This window comes from Wolffia australiana, chromosome 19, assembly GCF_029677425.1.
Source record: "Wolffia australiana isolate 7733 chromosome 19, ASM2967742v1".
In the NCBI taxonomy this organism is placed as follows: domain Eukaryota; kingdom Viridiplantae; phylum Streptophyta; class Magnoliopsida; order Alismatales; family Araceae; genus Wolffia; species Wolffia australiana.
The window spans coordinates 9,502,045-9,516,269 of NC_135853.1; the positions used below are offsets into that span (position 1 = coordinate 9,502,045).

At 43.7% G+C, this 14,225-nt stretch overlaps 1 protein-coding gene across 3 annotated transcripts; it reads right to left on the bottom strand.

The window, feature by feature from the left end:
• Positions 1 to 8,915: 8,915 nt before the first annotated feature.
• On the bottom strand, positions 8,916 to 12,259 carry LOC144715751 (pentatricopeptide repeat-containing protein At5g50990-like). Of its 3 annotated transcripts, none has more exons than XM_078590728.1 (2): positions 11,870 to 12,259; positions 8,916 to 11,773 (listed from the first exon to the last, which is right to left on the bottom strand). In XM_078590728.1, the coding sequence occupies exons 1-2, from the start codon at positions 12,093 to 12,095 to the stop codon at positions 9,486 to 9,488; spliced, it is 2,514 nt and encodes an 837-aa protein (XP_078446854.1). In that variant the 5' UTR covers positions 12,096 to 12,259; the 3' UTR covers positions 8,916 to 9,485. The 3 variants fall into 3 exon arrangements, with proteins under 3 accessions (XP_078446854.1, XP_078446851.1, XP_078446852.1); XM_078590725.1 differs by having other exon boundaries at positions 8,916 to 9,063; positions 9,477 to 12,259; XM_078590726.1 differs by having other exon boundaries at positions 8,916 to 9,377; positions 9,477 to 12,259.
• Positions 12,260 to 14,225: the final 1,966 nt, after the last annotated feature.

The window sequence follows — 14,225 nt, forward strand, 5'->3', positions numbered from 1 at the left end:
CTCACCCAATGCTGATCCCGCCATCTATGCTCCGCCGGTGTTTCGTCCGCACGCCAATTGCGCACCACTTGCGCCCTGTTAGCGCCGGGCCACATTCCACCCGCGCCTCGCCCTAGCACCGCCCGCGCACCTTTCACTGTCCATGTACTTCTGCTTTTGCACCGTGCTTGGGATGGCGACGCACGCCGTCACCCACGGATCTGCTTCGCGCCTTCGATCCGTGTTGCCACAATTTCAATAAATTTGAACTAGCAATCGCTAGAAGATTCAAAGGCCTAATCAACTAATCACTAGAAGATTCAAAATCCCAAAACTAATCCGTCGGCAGTGGACAAACAATCGAAGAAGACTGGTCAAAGAACACTGACACTAAAGAGTGCAGAAAATACCTTAGCACTAGAGTGGCGACGCGGGAATTCTTGACGCGTCGTTGGCGGGGCAGGTGATGTGCGCTTTGACAAGGTGTCGTAGATCCAACTGTGCACATGGCAGGCGCGGGCGGGTGGCCGTGCGTGCGACGGCGCGGGCGGGCACGTGCGAGCGGCCGTGCGCACGCAGGCGCAGACGGCCTGCTAGGCGAGGCAGATAGCCCTACGCGCAGAGAAGCAACGGCGGCGGCCGTGCATGAGCGAGCGCGAGCAGCAGTCGCCCATGCGCGGGCGTGCATGGTGATCGGGCGTGAGAGGGCGCAGGCGGCTGGTGGGCTGGTGATAACATAAAAATATAAATGATATATGGCATATGTAATCAAGTACGAGAGGCTAGTTAGGTTACTTTTACATAAAGTATTCGGAGTTTTTTTCATTTTTACCAAATTAGCAATGAATGATCAGGCCTGGATTTAAATGATGGCCTAATGAAGATCTATAGATATAGTTTTGTAATGAACCAAAATTGTGCCATGACAAGTTAGCAGTCACAAAAAAAAAGAATGTGGAAGGGAAAGCTAATGAGTTTTAGAAGAATTGGAAGTCCGAATTTGTTGGTGTTTTATTTCACAATGCTTCTGTTTCCTGGAATAAAAAGGGGTTTTCAAGCTAATGGAGCAGAGTGGTAAGCTCGTAGGCAGCATGCCCACCCGGAACAGAATTGCCAACATAAGCACACGTCAACATCATGATAAGGGGAGTAGCATGGAGAAAATTATTCAAACTATTACTACTGAACTTAATTTTTATAAAGTCACCTTATTTGGAATCAGTCCATATGGGACTAAATCTTTCCCCCTTACCACAATATAGCACTTATAGTTGTTTGTTACTGTCTTGCTTATACAAGGAAACTCGACTAAAGGGGGGCGCGGCAACATTTTCGGTCTAAGCTCAGTCAGAATAGACCCGACGGCTGCTTGTGGGCGGAAAAGATTGAACGACCGGGAAGAAGGAAGAGCAGCGGGAAAGGAAAAAAAGAAAAGAGGAAGCAAAGGAGAAGGGGGCGATCTCCTGAGCTGCCAAGGGACACGACGAGGAGACGGAGAGAAAAGAGGCATTCTTCTTCATCGTGAAATTCTTCCTCTTCCGGATCTGTATTCTTGTTTTCGAACTCGCCAAGCTCCAAGCGAAATGTGTGGAGTCGTGAAGAAAGATTGAGCTGAGGAGCATCACTGAAGAAGGAGGTAAGTCGAAGACATTGAGCTACCACATTGAGTCTCTACCCCAAAGTATATCCAATGCAGTGTGAATCACTATTTACAACTCAGAAGTAATTTGAATGTTTAAGCACTAGAGTTGTTTGCTTTTCGTTTAATGCATGTTAGTAAATTTCAGTGACAAATAGCACTTTCGAACAATCAATTTATGCTTAAACTCTGTTGTTCAATTCCTAGAGACATAAACGAGCAGTCAATCTAAGTACACCGCTCCTTGTGGTTCGATTTCGGACTCACCATCTGCATTACTATTAAGTTAAGTAAATAAATGTGAGTTTATTGTATAAGTTGGAATTATACAACGATCAAATTAGTATTTGAATTTCGGCTTATCAGCTGGGCGGATGACCTTGCACGCAGAGGCATAGGGAGGCGACCGTGCACGTGCAGATGCAAACAGCGAGCGATGATAATCTTCCCTTGACGGCGACGACGGCAACAAGCGGTGGCGGCGGTGGCTGGGAAGAGAAGAGGGGCTAGGGCAAAATTTCCTCAATAAGAAAGAAACTTCAATTCTTAAGAAAATTCACCAAGTGTTTCTGACAACATTGGCCTATGTATAGGCCTTGGAGGAAAGAGAAAATAAGATAACTGTTAATTGAAAGTTCTAATATTTAAACGATGTCTGCGACGTGTTGACGTGTCACATCAAAGGAAAGTTCTGAAGCTGGCATTGACGATGTGTCATGACGCGGGATATCTCGTTTGAAGGTGGAAGCACGTCTGGTGCTAATGTGTTGTCGTGGTTGCCACCACCCGCATCTCTGGCCTGCCCTATCACCCTCGCCACCCCTCATGGCTCCTATGTGTGATGTCATGGGCAACCTGCAATCGGGATCGCTGCCTAGCGCCGCCATAGATGCGTTGCCAGGGTCGTGCCACTACCCTTGCACTGTCGGTCTTAGGGCGTGATCTTGTGCCATCATGCTTGAGCCATCGACCTCTTCCCTATCCAATCGTGCTGCCATGGACGTGTCGTCGAGCTTGCTGTGTCGCCCTTGCACCTGTGTTGCTGCCATTGCACTCGCACCACCACTACCACTTTTGTTTTGCCACCATGTTGCCACCATTGCACCGTTGATTTTGCAGTCGCGTTTGCGCTGCCGCTGCCACGGATGCAGCATCACTGCATTTCACTACCCTATCACCATCGCCATGTCATGCGTCTCCGCATCTACAACCATCAACCTGCTCAAACACCCCCCAGTTGTTTGGGACAATGCCTCATCGAGTATTTTGCGCACCCGCCCATGCACGTTGCTTGCGCTCGCTTGTGCGCCAGCTCATGTGCCCGCTGACGCACGTCCTGCATCCGGCAACACCCAACTGCAGAGGTTGCTTACTGTGTACCCATTCGTGGTGCTTCCCTCCGCCGTCATGTCGACGCCCAACATGTATGATCCATCGCTTGCTACTCATCACCATCAAGAATCAGCTTTGCCTGCCGTTGGCTTTCCAACACCCATGATTCATGCACATCCACGTAACTCGTCAGAGTCGAGTTTTGAAAGTGGGGGAGAATTGGTGGTGCACAGCAAGGGAAGCGGATGGTTATCCTGATGGTGTAGTCACAATACTGATAGAACTAAACCATACTGTCTTTGAATTTTCTATTTTTCAATATTTTGCATTTTTTCTTGTAATTCCAAACCTCAAGTGTGAAGGCTAAAAAAGCCCCCTCACTTGACGTAAACATTGGTTAATTTGCTTGACGCATCTAGTAGGATTAGTTATTGCTATTCTATCTGAATAATTTGATGTCCATCTCGGCTATCCATCGAATAGGAATATTCTAAATACATGTTTAAAAATAAGTGATTTTTGTAGTATGATCTCATGATAAGTCACTGTGTCATTGCACGTATTCATAGACTTCATTATAAACATCACACTCTAATAATAATAAACTAATATTTTATTCATCGAACGTAAATAAAACATTATAGTGTGATTTGGCTTGACAACAAAATAATATCCATCATTTGTAATGGTCATCATTGGGGACCAATCCTTCTCGCCTCGGCCAATGGGGAGGTTGCATCCCCTTGATTCAGTGGTGGACAAGGATGTGGTCCCCATCAATTCTCCCTCAGCTAATAGAACTCAACCCTATCAAATGTGATGGAGGGGCTTTTAGGTCCATCATTAGACATGGACAAAGGCATTCCAGGTTGTCCGCAAAGATCCGCATGTCCTCCAAAGATGAATGTCCATGCCAATGAGGAAGATATTTTTGCGTTATCCCCGCCTCGATGGGGGCAATCACTTCATCCAACATACTCTCAATTTTCTCATGCTAGTTGGATATTGATAAATCTGGGATAGTAATGACAAACTCACTCCTAGGAATGGAGACGGTTAGAGGAGGTTCATCGAATACAAAGGGTATATGGATCATTATGAAGACATTATGAAGAACCATATATGGATCATTTAACATGGAACATATTCCCCAACTTAAGGGTATACCAACAACATAGACATTTTTTCCAACTCATTTTAGAATTGGGAATTGCCCAGCGCTACGAGCTTGCAATTTTGTGGTGCCCTAATGAGATAACCTTTCCATCCTCACTCTCACCATCAATAAATCACCTTACTACAAAAATTAAGGTCTTTGGTGGAAATATTCTTCCTTCTTGTAAGATTCATTGCTATGCATAATGTGTTGATGAATCTCTTGATGCATACTTGTAGTATATTTTGCAAGGACTTTGCATGATTAGTGAGACTCTAAAATACTTTGACATGGGAGCAGGTCAATGGGATTTCAAGGGAGTGAACCATAGACAATCTCAAATGAACTCATGCCAGTGGTATAATACATTACTAGTGTAGGTGAATTCAGTGCGAGGAAGTACCATATCCCAAGACTTGAGGTACCCTCCCCCCAAACCAACCAAAGAAGGTTTCCTAGACTTCTTTTCATGGCCATGGTTTGACCATCGGTTTGTGGGCTGTAGGCTGCGGAAATTTTTAATTTGGTTCCTAGGAGAGGGTCTTCAAAAATAACTAGTAAACTTAACATCCCTATTGTAGATAATTGATTGGGAAAGTCCATGAAGGCGAATCGTATCATCAAAGTGTAGGGTGGTGACCCTAGATACACCTGAGGTTTTGGAACAATGAATAAAGTGGAAAATTTTGGAGAATCAAAACTTTTTAGTGTCTTTGCTAGTCTGAGAATGAAGTCTATGCTCACATCAGCCCAATGACGTGGAAAATATGGAGGACATTTAGAGGCCCCTGTTTTGCTTCACCAGCTTTGCTGAAGCACATACTTGGAACCGGGATACAATTTTAGCCACATTGCATTTTAAAGATGGGCCAAAAGAATTGAAGCCCTATTTCTAAGATGGTCGTGTCTCGACCAAAGTGACCATTGAGGCCACTAACGTGAAACTCCCAAACTAAGAAATCTTGAGAAGAAGTTTGCCTTTGCATAGTCGTAGAATAAGGAAGAGGCAACCATTGTCCGAAAGATAGTCCTCGTATTTCATGCTTGGGTCATTGACTAGAGCATGTATGATGGGAGAAAAATTAGGGCACTGAAAGTAACTCTCTTTCACTTTTTTGAAACCAGTCATCTTTATATTTTTCACGGAGAGAAGATATTCTCTGACTCAAGGCATCAGCCACCTTGTTCTCAACTTCCTATGCTTTAGGATGAATGTGTAGGCCCTGATGTACTTGGCCTAATGGGCATGCCTCCGGTTAAACTTTTTTTGGGAATCAAGGTACTTTAGGGCTTCATGGTCATAATAGAATACAAACTGCTTAGAGCAAGCTCCTTATTCTAAGTATAGGGACTGGATGAGGGCAAGCTCCTTATTCTAAGTAGAATACTTTAGCTTGGTGTCATGCAACTTCTCACTGAAAGATGGGATAGGATGATTTTCTTAGTTGTGGAATCCTCCAATGCCCTACCCAGAGGCTACACAGGCGATCAAAAAGACTTGTTGAAAGTTTGGGAGTCTGAGGAGGGGCGTGCAATTTATCTTATCTTTGATGCATTAAAAAGTCTAGTCGATGGTCTTTGTTCATTCAATTGTACATCTCTTCATATAGTCGGTAAGGGGTGACATTATGGTGTTGAAGTGAGAGATGGAGCGGTGATAGAATGTGGCCAAACCATGAAAACTAAGGGCTTTGTGCACATTATTAGGAGTTGTTTAGTTTCTGATTGTTTCCACCTTAGTTGGGTCAACAGAGACACCTTGAGGAGAAAGGATGAATCCTAAGAATGTAATATGATTGGTTAAGAAGGAAAACTTATTCAAGTGGGTGTATAAATTTTGTGCTATAAAACTCTCACAAATTGCATTCAAGATCAAAGATGACTTGTACAAATGTACCAATGCCCCCAGCACGTGCTAGTGATTAATGAATCATTTGATCTTAAGATCACATGATTCAGTATAGTTCATTGGGGTCAAATCCTACCTTGATGATAGCCACTCCTTAAGTTAATCTTCAAAAATATGGTAGATCACGCTAGGGAAGATATATTTGACTGTGATCTCGTTGATGGCTCGACAATCAATGCACATATGCTAAGATCCATCTTTCTTTGGTGCCAAAAATGTAGGGATGGCACATGGGCTAAGGCTCTTTGTGATTAAGACCATCTATAAAAGATCGTGGATCTGTGCTTGGAGCTCTCAATTTTAGTTGTGATCCATGCAGTAACGAGAAAGATTTGAGGGAGTTTCTCTTGATGCTAAATCAATGTCAAGTTGAAAGCCGTTCATGGCAAAAGATCACTAGAGAGGTCATTGGGAAATATATCACTAATTTTGTGAGAAGCTCAAAGACCTCTCTAGGGTTATAGGGGTGGCGCTAAGGGAGCTTTGGTAGAGTCCAAAATGATGGATATGTTATAAGTATATGTAGCATGAAACTCAATTGCACATTCAATGTCTGGTTCTATATTCATTGATATAACATATGTTCATTATAATGCATGTCTGGTGATTATAATTGAAGTCCATGAATACATGTAGTGACTAAGAGAATTATGATGAGATTATAATTCAGAGATTGCTAATCTTTAAACATGTATTCTAAACATTCATATTCAAAGGATACTAGAAAAGAACATCAAAGTATCTACATAGAAAATCAATATCTAGTCCCACTCATATGATTAGCATGATATATCTCGTAGCCATTAGTGTAGAGACATTAAAGATAAATATCGAGTGTTTTTTAGGAAAATAGTTCATTGAATTGTTTTGTATGAATCTCTTATTAGTATTATATATCATCAATCAGATTGGTTTGTGTCACGGCTTGTGTACGTGGTACTTAGACTTGAGACGCCAAAGGGGTCTTCTAGAAGGATGATTATGTTTTTTGACTATGACCTATGAGTCTCTAATTCTAGGATTCCAAGCTATCCAAGCTCAGATGCAACAAAAAGTCTATGAAGGTAATTGTGTGGTTAAGATTGGGTCGCTTGGCGTTAATATTAGAGGAGATCGAGTCAAGAAAGATGATATAGTTAGATCCCTGGCCAAGGTATTTGAAATATCAAATAACTTGTTCTCCGATGATTTTTCCATGCATTATCCATTATTAACTCTACCCAAAGTCATTCATTAGTCTTATGTGATACAGATATTATACATACACCACAAATAATGTCGATAAAGGTTCAATGAGAGAGTTGACATAGTCCTTTTGTATCGTCTAGGGCACGAGGAATAACTGGGCACCCCACATGTCGATAACTTAACTAATCAATTGGGTTAAATCAATCATTGATTAATTAATATATATATAATATGATCAATTAATAAGACCATCCCAATAAAGGTGATTGGGACATCAAAGTTATTAATTAGACGGATACATGAACCTAATGTGTCGCACACAATATTTTTGGATGTTGGTAGATATACTCAAAGTTTGGGTACTTTTATTAATATTCCCCGAAAAGAGGGGCTTTATGAAAATTTTCCATACTAGTATAATAAAGGGGACACCCTCATTTGATACCCATCCGAGTTTGCTTGAGTACCCCTTTCTTTCTTTTCTTCCTCTTCCTTGAGTGCTCTTTCCAGTAGGGATTACATGAAGAGGAATGGGAATTCCATCAACAAAGTTCATGGAAAGAATAGGAGATCCAGGGCTCTGAAGATTTAAACGACTTGAAGATATTCACTATTGGTAATCCATTGGTGCTATTTTTTTGAACCATAGTTTAATAAAATAATAAAAATACCATATTTAAAAACTCAGCCTATGACTTAGAAAATGTTGTGGTGACCCTCTAGATTGAAGAGGCCTATTCATTATAGGGCAGCATTAGGCCACATCATTAAATAATTCAATGGACGAAAATAATCTATGTCATTAAGTACATCAAATTTTCCATTATGCACTTAATTGAAACAATAATTTTGTTTGATCATCACATAATGAATCATCTAAATTTGGTTGTTCAATGATTTGAACATTAAGATAAAACTAATGATGATAAGTAGTGACAAAATTATTTATGATCATTAAGATAAAATTATATAGCACCCTATAGATAATTTCCCATTTTTTATAACAATGAATTCATATAAAGCTCATTCAAGCACATAGGTATAACGACCATATAATTCAAGTACAAATTAGAAAATATCAACGCTAAATAATTTTTTTAGAAATACAAATCTTACGAGCAATTAATAAGAACAAGGGGAGATAAAATACGAGGCCCACTAATAAAGTCGCCAATAATCTCAACAAGAACAAGATCAACTTTTTTCAAGTGCTAACCGTTGAATATTGATGAATATAAATTTTGTTTAGAGTAACTTTGATGAATAATTTACATCAGAGACCCGAACAAGATTTATGAAGAAATTCAGTCAAGTAAAACAACGGATTTGACAAAATATCATTTATAACTTATAAATCTTTTGCGTGCTTGAGGATAAATGAGATTAAATTAAGGGAGTCCACATCATGAACTCACAAGCAACCTCCCCAATAAGAACTACCCATGTTTCTCACAAATCAAACCTCAATTCTGAATGGAAAAAAACCAGACTAAAATTATAAAATAACACACCAAAGAAAATCCAACCAAGATCAATCAAGTTATTGGGTCATATACAACAATGTATTCATAAATGAATTCATAAAACCTTTCATGCATCTTAGAAGAACAAGATGAAATCATAGAAGAGGATTCCACCTTGTAAAGTTACAGGTAATATCCAAAAGAAGAAGGTTGCAGATCCTAAGCAATGACCACTGAACATTGGTAAAATACAATAGAATACTCAACAATATTTATCAACGTATTCAGTCATTTACAACAATGAGGTCAACAAAAAAATTAGTAAAAGTTGTAAATATTTATGTACCTGATAAGGACGAGAGACGAACAAAAAATGGTCAAATAAATAGGAGCTCACCTGGCAAGGTCAACATTAAATTCTGTAAGACCAAGACACCAATAGATCTAAGAAACAACTGGAGCTCAGCCTGTCCTGAGGACATTGATGTCAACGTTGAATCTTTTGTCAACAGTCAATATCAACCATTCAACGTTGATCACGTTGACTGGCGCCAAATCCTAATAACAACAAACAAGTGTTGTAAACAAAAAAAGGATCTAAGTAACAACTGGAGTTCAGCCTGTCCTGAAGACATTGATGTCAACGTTGACTCTTTCGTCAACAGTCAAGACCAACCGTTCAACGTTCATCACGTTGACTGGCGCCAAATCCTAATAACAACAAAAAAGAGTGTTTGACCAACAAAAAAGGATCTACAAAATCTGTAATCCTTTACATGTATATAACGAGAAGAACGAGGAGGAACTCACCTGATGAGCTCACCAATAATCACAACAAGAGCAAGACCCCCGGCTGAAACGGTGGAACCTGTTGGCATCCCTGAGGATGATCTCCCTCATCGTGATCTTCGAAATCAGCTTCATGGCAGCATGGCAGTCCCCACAGATCCTCAGATTATTGATAATCCTGATGGGCACCCCCTCGGGGACCTTCATCAGCCCGTAAGCCACGGCCAGCCTCTCACTATGATACCCCAAGTTCTCCTCTTTCTGCTCTTCATCCACGTCATGCAGAACAAAGCTCCCGTCGGCGACGTACCCCGCCTCCCTCATCTTCCCCTTCAGCCGCTCCATCACCCCCTTCACCTCGCTCGCTCCATCTCCACCCGTAAAGACCTTCATCTTCTTCCCCGCCTCTATCCAGCTGCAGCCAGGGAGCTTGCTCACCCTCCTCTCCTTCAGATCCTTCCTCAGCTCTGCCACCTCCTTCCACCTCCCTTTCCCGGCGTAGATGTTCGACAGGAGGACGAGAGGCCCGGCGTTCCATGGCTCCTTCTCCATCACCTTCTTCGCCGCCATCTCCGCCACCTCGACGTTCTTATGGGTTCTGCATGCAGACAGAAGCGCCCCCCATACGACTGCGTCCGGCTCGTCCGCCATTCCCTTGATCATCTCTACTGCCTCCTCTATCCTCCCTGCTCGTCCGAGCATGTCCACCACACATGCCACGTGCTCTTTCCTCGGCTCCACCCCGAACTCCACCGCCATGGAGTCCAGAATTCTCCGCCCGTGGTCGACTCTGCCGGAGTAGCTGCAGGCGGAGAGGACGGCGACGAAGGTCACTTCGTCGAGGGCGGCGCCAGCGGAGACCATGTCGGCGAAGACGACGAGTGCCTCCTCGGCCAGCCCGTGCTGCGCCAGCCCGCTGATCATGGAGTTCCAGAGAGCAGCGTCTCGGCTGCGGGGGGTTTGTGAGAAGACTGCCTTTGCCCGGGGGAGGTCGCCGGACCTCGAGTACATGGCGATCATGGCGGAGGCGAGGAAGGGGTCCTCCGGGTTCCCCATCTTCATCACCCAGCCATGGAGCTCACGGCCATGCCGAAGCGCCCCCAATGCCGCCGACGCCGCCATGGCGCTGACCAAGGCCTGGAAATTGGGCCGGCATCCTCTTCTCTGCATCTCCGAGAAGAATTCCATGGCTTTCGCCTCCATCCCATTCCTCTCATAGCCCTTGATCATCCCACTCCAGGACTGGTCATCACGATCCGCCATGGAATTGAAGATCATCTCCGCCATGGCAATCTCCCCGTTCAGTCCCAGGCCGATGATCATGGCGTTGCAGGTGCTTACTGGGGGAGGAAGCTCGGGGAAGGCATGGAAAAGCTCCATGGCGGCGCCGCTTCGCCCCGCCTGGAGGTACCCGCAGAGCATGGCAGTCCAGGTGACCTCGTTCTTCTCAGGCATGACCTCAAAGAGCTTCCGAGCTACGTCGACGCAACCGTTCTGCGCGTACCCCGCCACCATCGCCGTCCAAGAGATCAAATTCCGCTTTGGCATTTCATCAAACAGGGCGCGAGCTTGGGGGAGGCGGCCGGCATCGCAGAGGCCGACGAGCATCGTCGTCCTTGCGACGACATCCTTGTGGGGAATTTCGTCAAAGAGCTTCAGCGCCTCGTCGAGGCTGCGGTGCTTGAGGAGCCCGCCGAGCATCACGGTGTAGGAGACGACGTTCTTGTCCGGAATTTGGATGAAGAGGGCGTCGGCTTCGGCCATGTCGCCCTGCTCGACGAGACAGCGGAGAAGGGCAGTGAAGGAGACGACGTTCTTCTGCGGGGCGGCGTTGAAGAAGCGGCGGGCACAGTCGAGGTCGCCGAGCTTGGCGTGGCCGGAGATCATCCCGTTCCAGGAGGCGGTGTTCTTGATCGGGGGCATGGAGGAGAAGAGGAGGCGCGCCTCTTCTGGGCGCCGGCATTGGAAGTAGGCGGCGGCCATGGCGTTCCAAGAGACCACGTTCTTCTCCGGCATTTTGTCGAACACCCTGCGGGCCTCGTCCGCCAGCCCACGCCTACCCAACTCTGAGATCCGCGCATTGCTGGTGAAGATATCACTGCCAAGATCGAATGATCGTTCCATGTTTTGCGAGTTGGAGGAGAAGTGTCTGACCCCGGATCGACCTAGCAACTGCTCTGTGTTGTGCGGAGAATCGAAGACCTGCGCGTGGTAGGAGAAGAAATTGTTGCCAGATCGAGATCGAAGTTGCCGTAGACTGAGTAATCGCTCGTCTTCTTTGTGCGAGACCGGCGGGTTGCAGGAGAAGAAATTCTTGCCTGATTCAAGTGAAGGTTGCCGATGATTGATTAGCCGATCATCTTTTTCGTGCGCGATATCAGAGATCGGCGCGTTGCAGGAGAAGAAATTGTTACCAGATCCAAGTCGAGGTTGCCGAAGATTGAGATTTTGTTCTTCCTGTTTGAACTGGATATCGGGGATCGGCGCGTTGAACGATGAGAAATTGTTGCCTGATCGAGTTCGAGGGTTACAGCCATGGATCGATAGTTCATCGTTTCGGCGCTGGAGATAATCAGCGCCATGGACGTTCCGTAGGAGAAGATTCAGCGGCTGGCGGATCGCCGGCAAGGACTGGCGCATCAGTCGAAGAAGAACCAATTGATCAATCGGTAGATTGATGAATGGAGAAAACCTGAGACGAAATCTGAGTTCCGACTTCGAAGAAATTTGAATTTCCAGCAGGTCGAAGATCGATCGGCGCCCCCGTGTCAAGATCAGCTGTGTTCTTCTAATTTAAATTCTGTTTCGATTCATCATCGGAAATATATATAGGTAGAGAGAGAGAGAGAAGAAAAAAAAAATGGCGGGAAACCTTTTTGCAAATTTAGGCATAGGAGGACGCAAGTGTTGACGGATAAGGACAATTTAGTGTTCTCCCGTCCAGATACTGACACCGGTATCGGATGCTGAATCTTGATTTCCGATATCCGTCTTTACCGATATCCGGATATTGTACATGGGTTGCTGCAGTACCGATATCAGATATCGTTATCTTTCTTGATGTCGTCATCCGCCTCCGTCTCTTGGGAAGGATGACGATATCTGATATCGGAGTTGGATATCAGATTTCGATATCCAACATGGAATGATTGTAAAAATACATTTATTCGTTGAATCTATCATCCTGCAATGGTTTGGAAAGAATTTTTTAAACATATTATCAGTTCCTTTAATATATACAATTCAAATTTTTTATTTTCTTCCATATGGGAGAATAGGATTCAGAGGCAAGAAGAGAAATTTTAACTTAATTACTACCTCGTTTAATATATACGCTTCGGAGTTTTTGTTTTCTTCCATATGGGATAATAGGACTCGGAGTTTAAACTCCGAATCTTATTATCCCATATGGAAGAGAACTAAAATTTTGAAGCATATATATGAAATGAGGTATTAACATTAAAATCATGTTCATTATTGACTATTTCTCATGATACCAGATATCTATATCAGGATATCGAAAGCCAATATCCGGTATCTGATATCCGCCTCATCCTTACCTATTCGATATCTGTTTTACACATGACTGTAGATATCCATTCAATATCCGATATCAGACACTGTCCTGATTTCTTCCAACTATCGGACGGGTATCGGGCAGCCATTCCCTATGACAAATGTCACTGATGAGGACGACAAGTGTCGTTGACAGAGAAGACAATTATCATTGACAAGGACAAAACTGCAGTTGATGGGACGACACTTATCATTGATGGGGATGACAACCGTCGTTGATGGGGAAGTCAATTATCATTGACATGGATGACAACTGCTGTTGAAGGCGAAGACAATTATCATTGACGAGGATGACAACCGTCATTGACGGGGAAGTCAATTATCATTGACAAGGACGACAACTGTCGTTGACGGGGAAGACAATTATCGCTGACAGGGATGACAACTGTCGTTGACGAGGAAGACAATTATCATTGACGAGGACAACAACAGCCGTTGACAGGGAAAACAATTATCGTTGACCAGGATGACAACTGTCATTGATGGGGATGACAACTATCATTGACGAGGATGGCAACTAACATTGACATTAACCATGACTGTTATCAACGAAGACTGTAAAGTATGATGGTTGAGAAGAAGATGAACCCTCAAGACAGGATGAGTGAATGGACAGCCACTAGGTCCCATCCCATCCTGTCGGTTCAATGATGTCATTCATCATCAGTCCTCCAATCCTATACACAGACTAAACCTTGTGACAAATCACCCTCGTGAATAATTATTTAGTGTGATAAAATATTAAAATAAATAATCGATCAAAACTGCCCATTCGCTCTACCCCAGGCCCCTAGGCAGGTGGTGGGATGAATTTTTAGCTAGATTTTTTAAGGGTGGTTCAAGAATTCAAACTGCACCTCATACTGACCGTGGTTGACCTAACTTGCAGATCAATTGGATTGCCTTTGTGGATTTGGCTGATCTAATGTATTATCTTTTGAACATGTTTTTTTTCATTTATTTTGTCGTAAATTCACCCAAATATCTATGTGCATGCCATTTTTAGTATCAGAAATGTCAAACTACACAACTTAACTAGTTTAAAAATACTATATCAGATTCTCGAGTTTGTTCCTTAGAACAATAACTTACCCCAGATGGATGTGATCAAAATATTTGGTAACCATTTGAGGCATTTAAGACACTCCTTGCCATTTGAGAAATTGCGTTCTTGTAATGCTTAGGATATCTTAT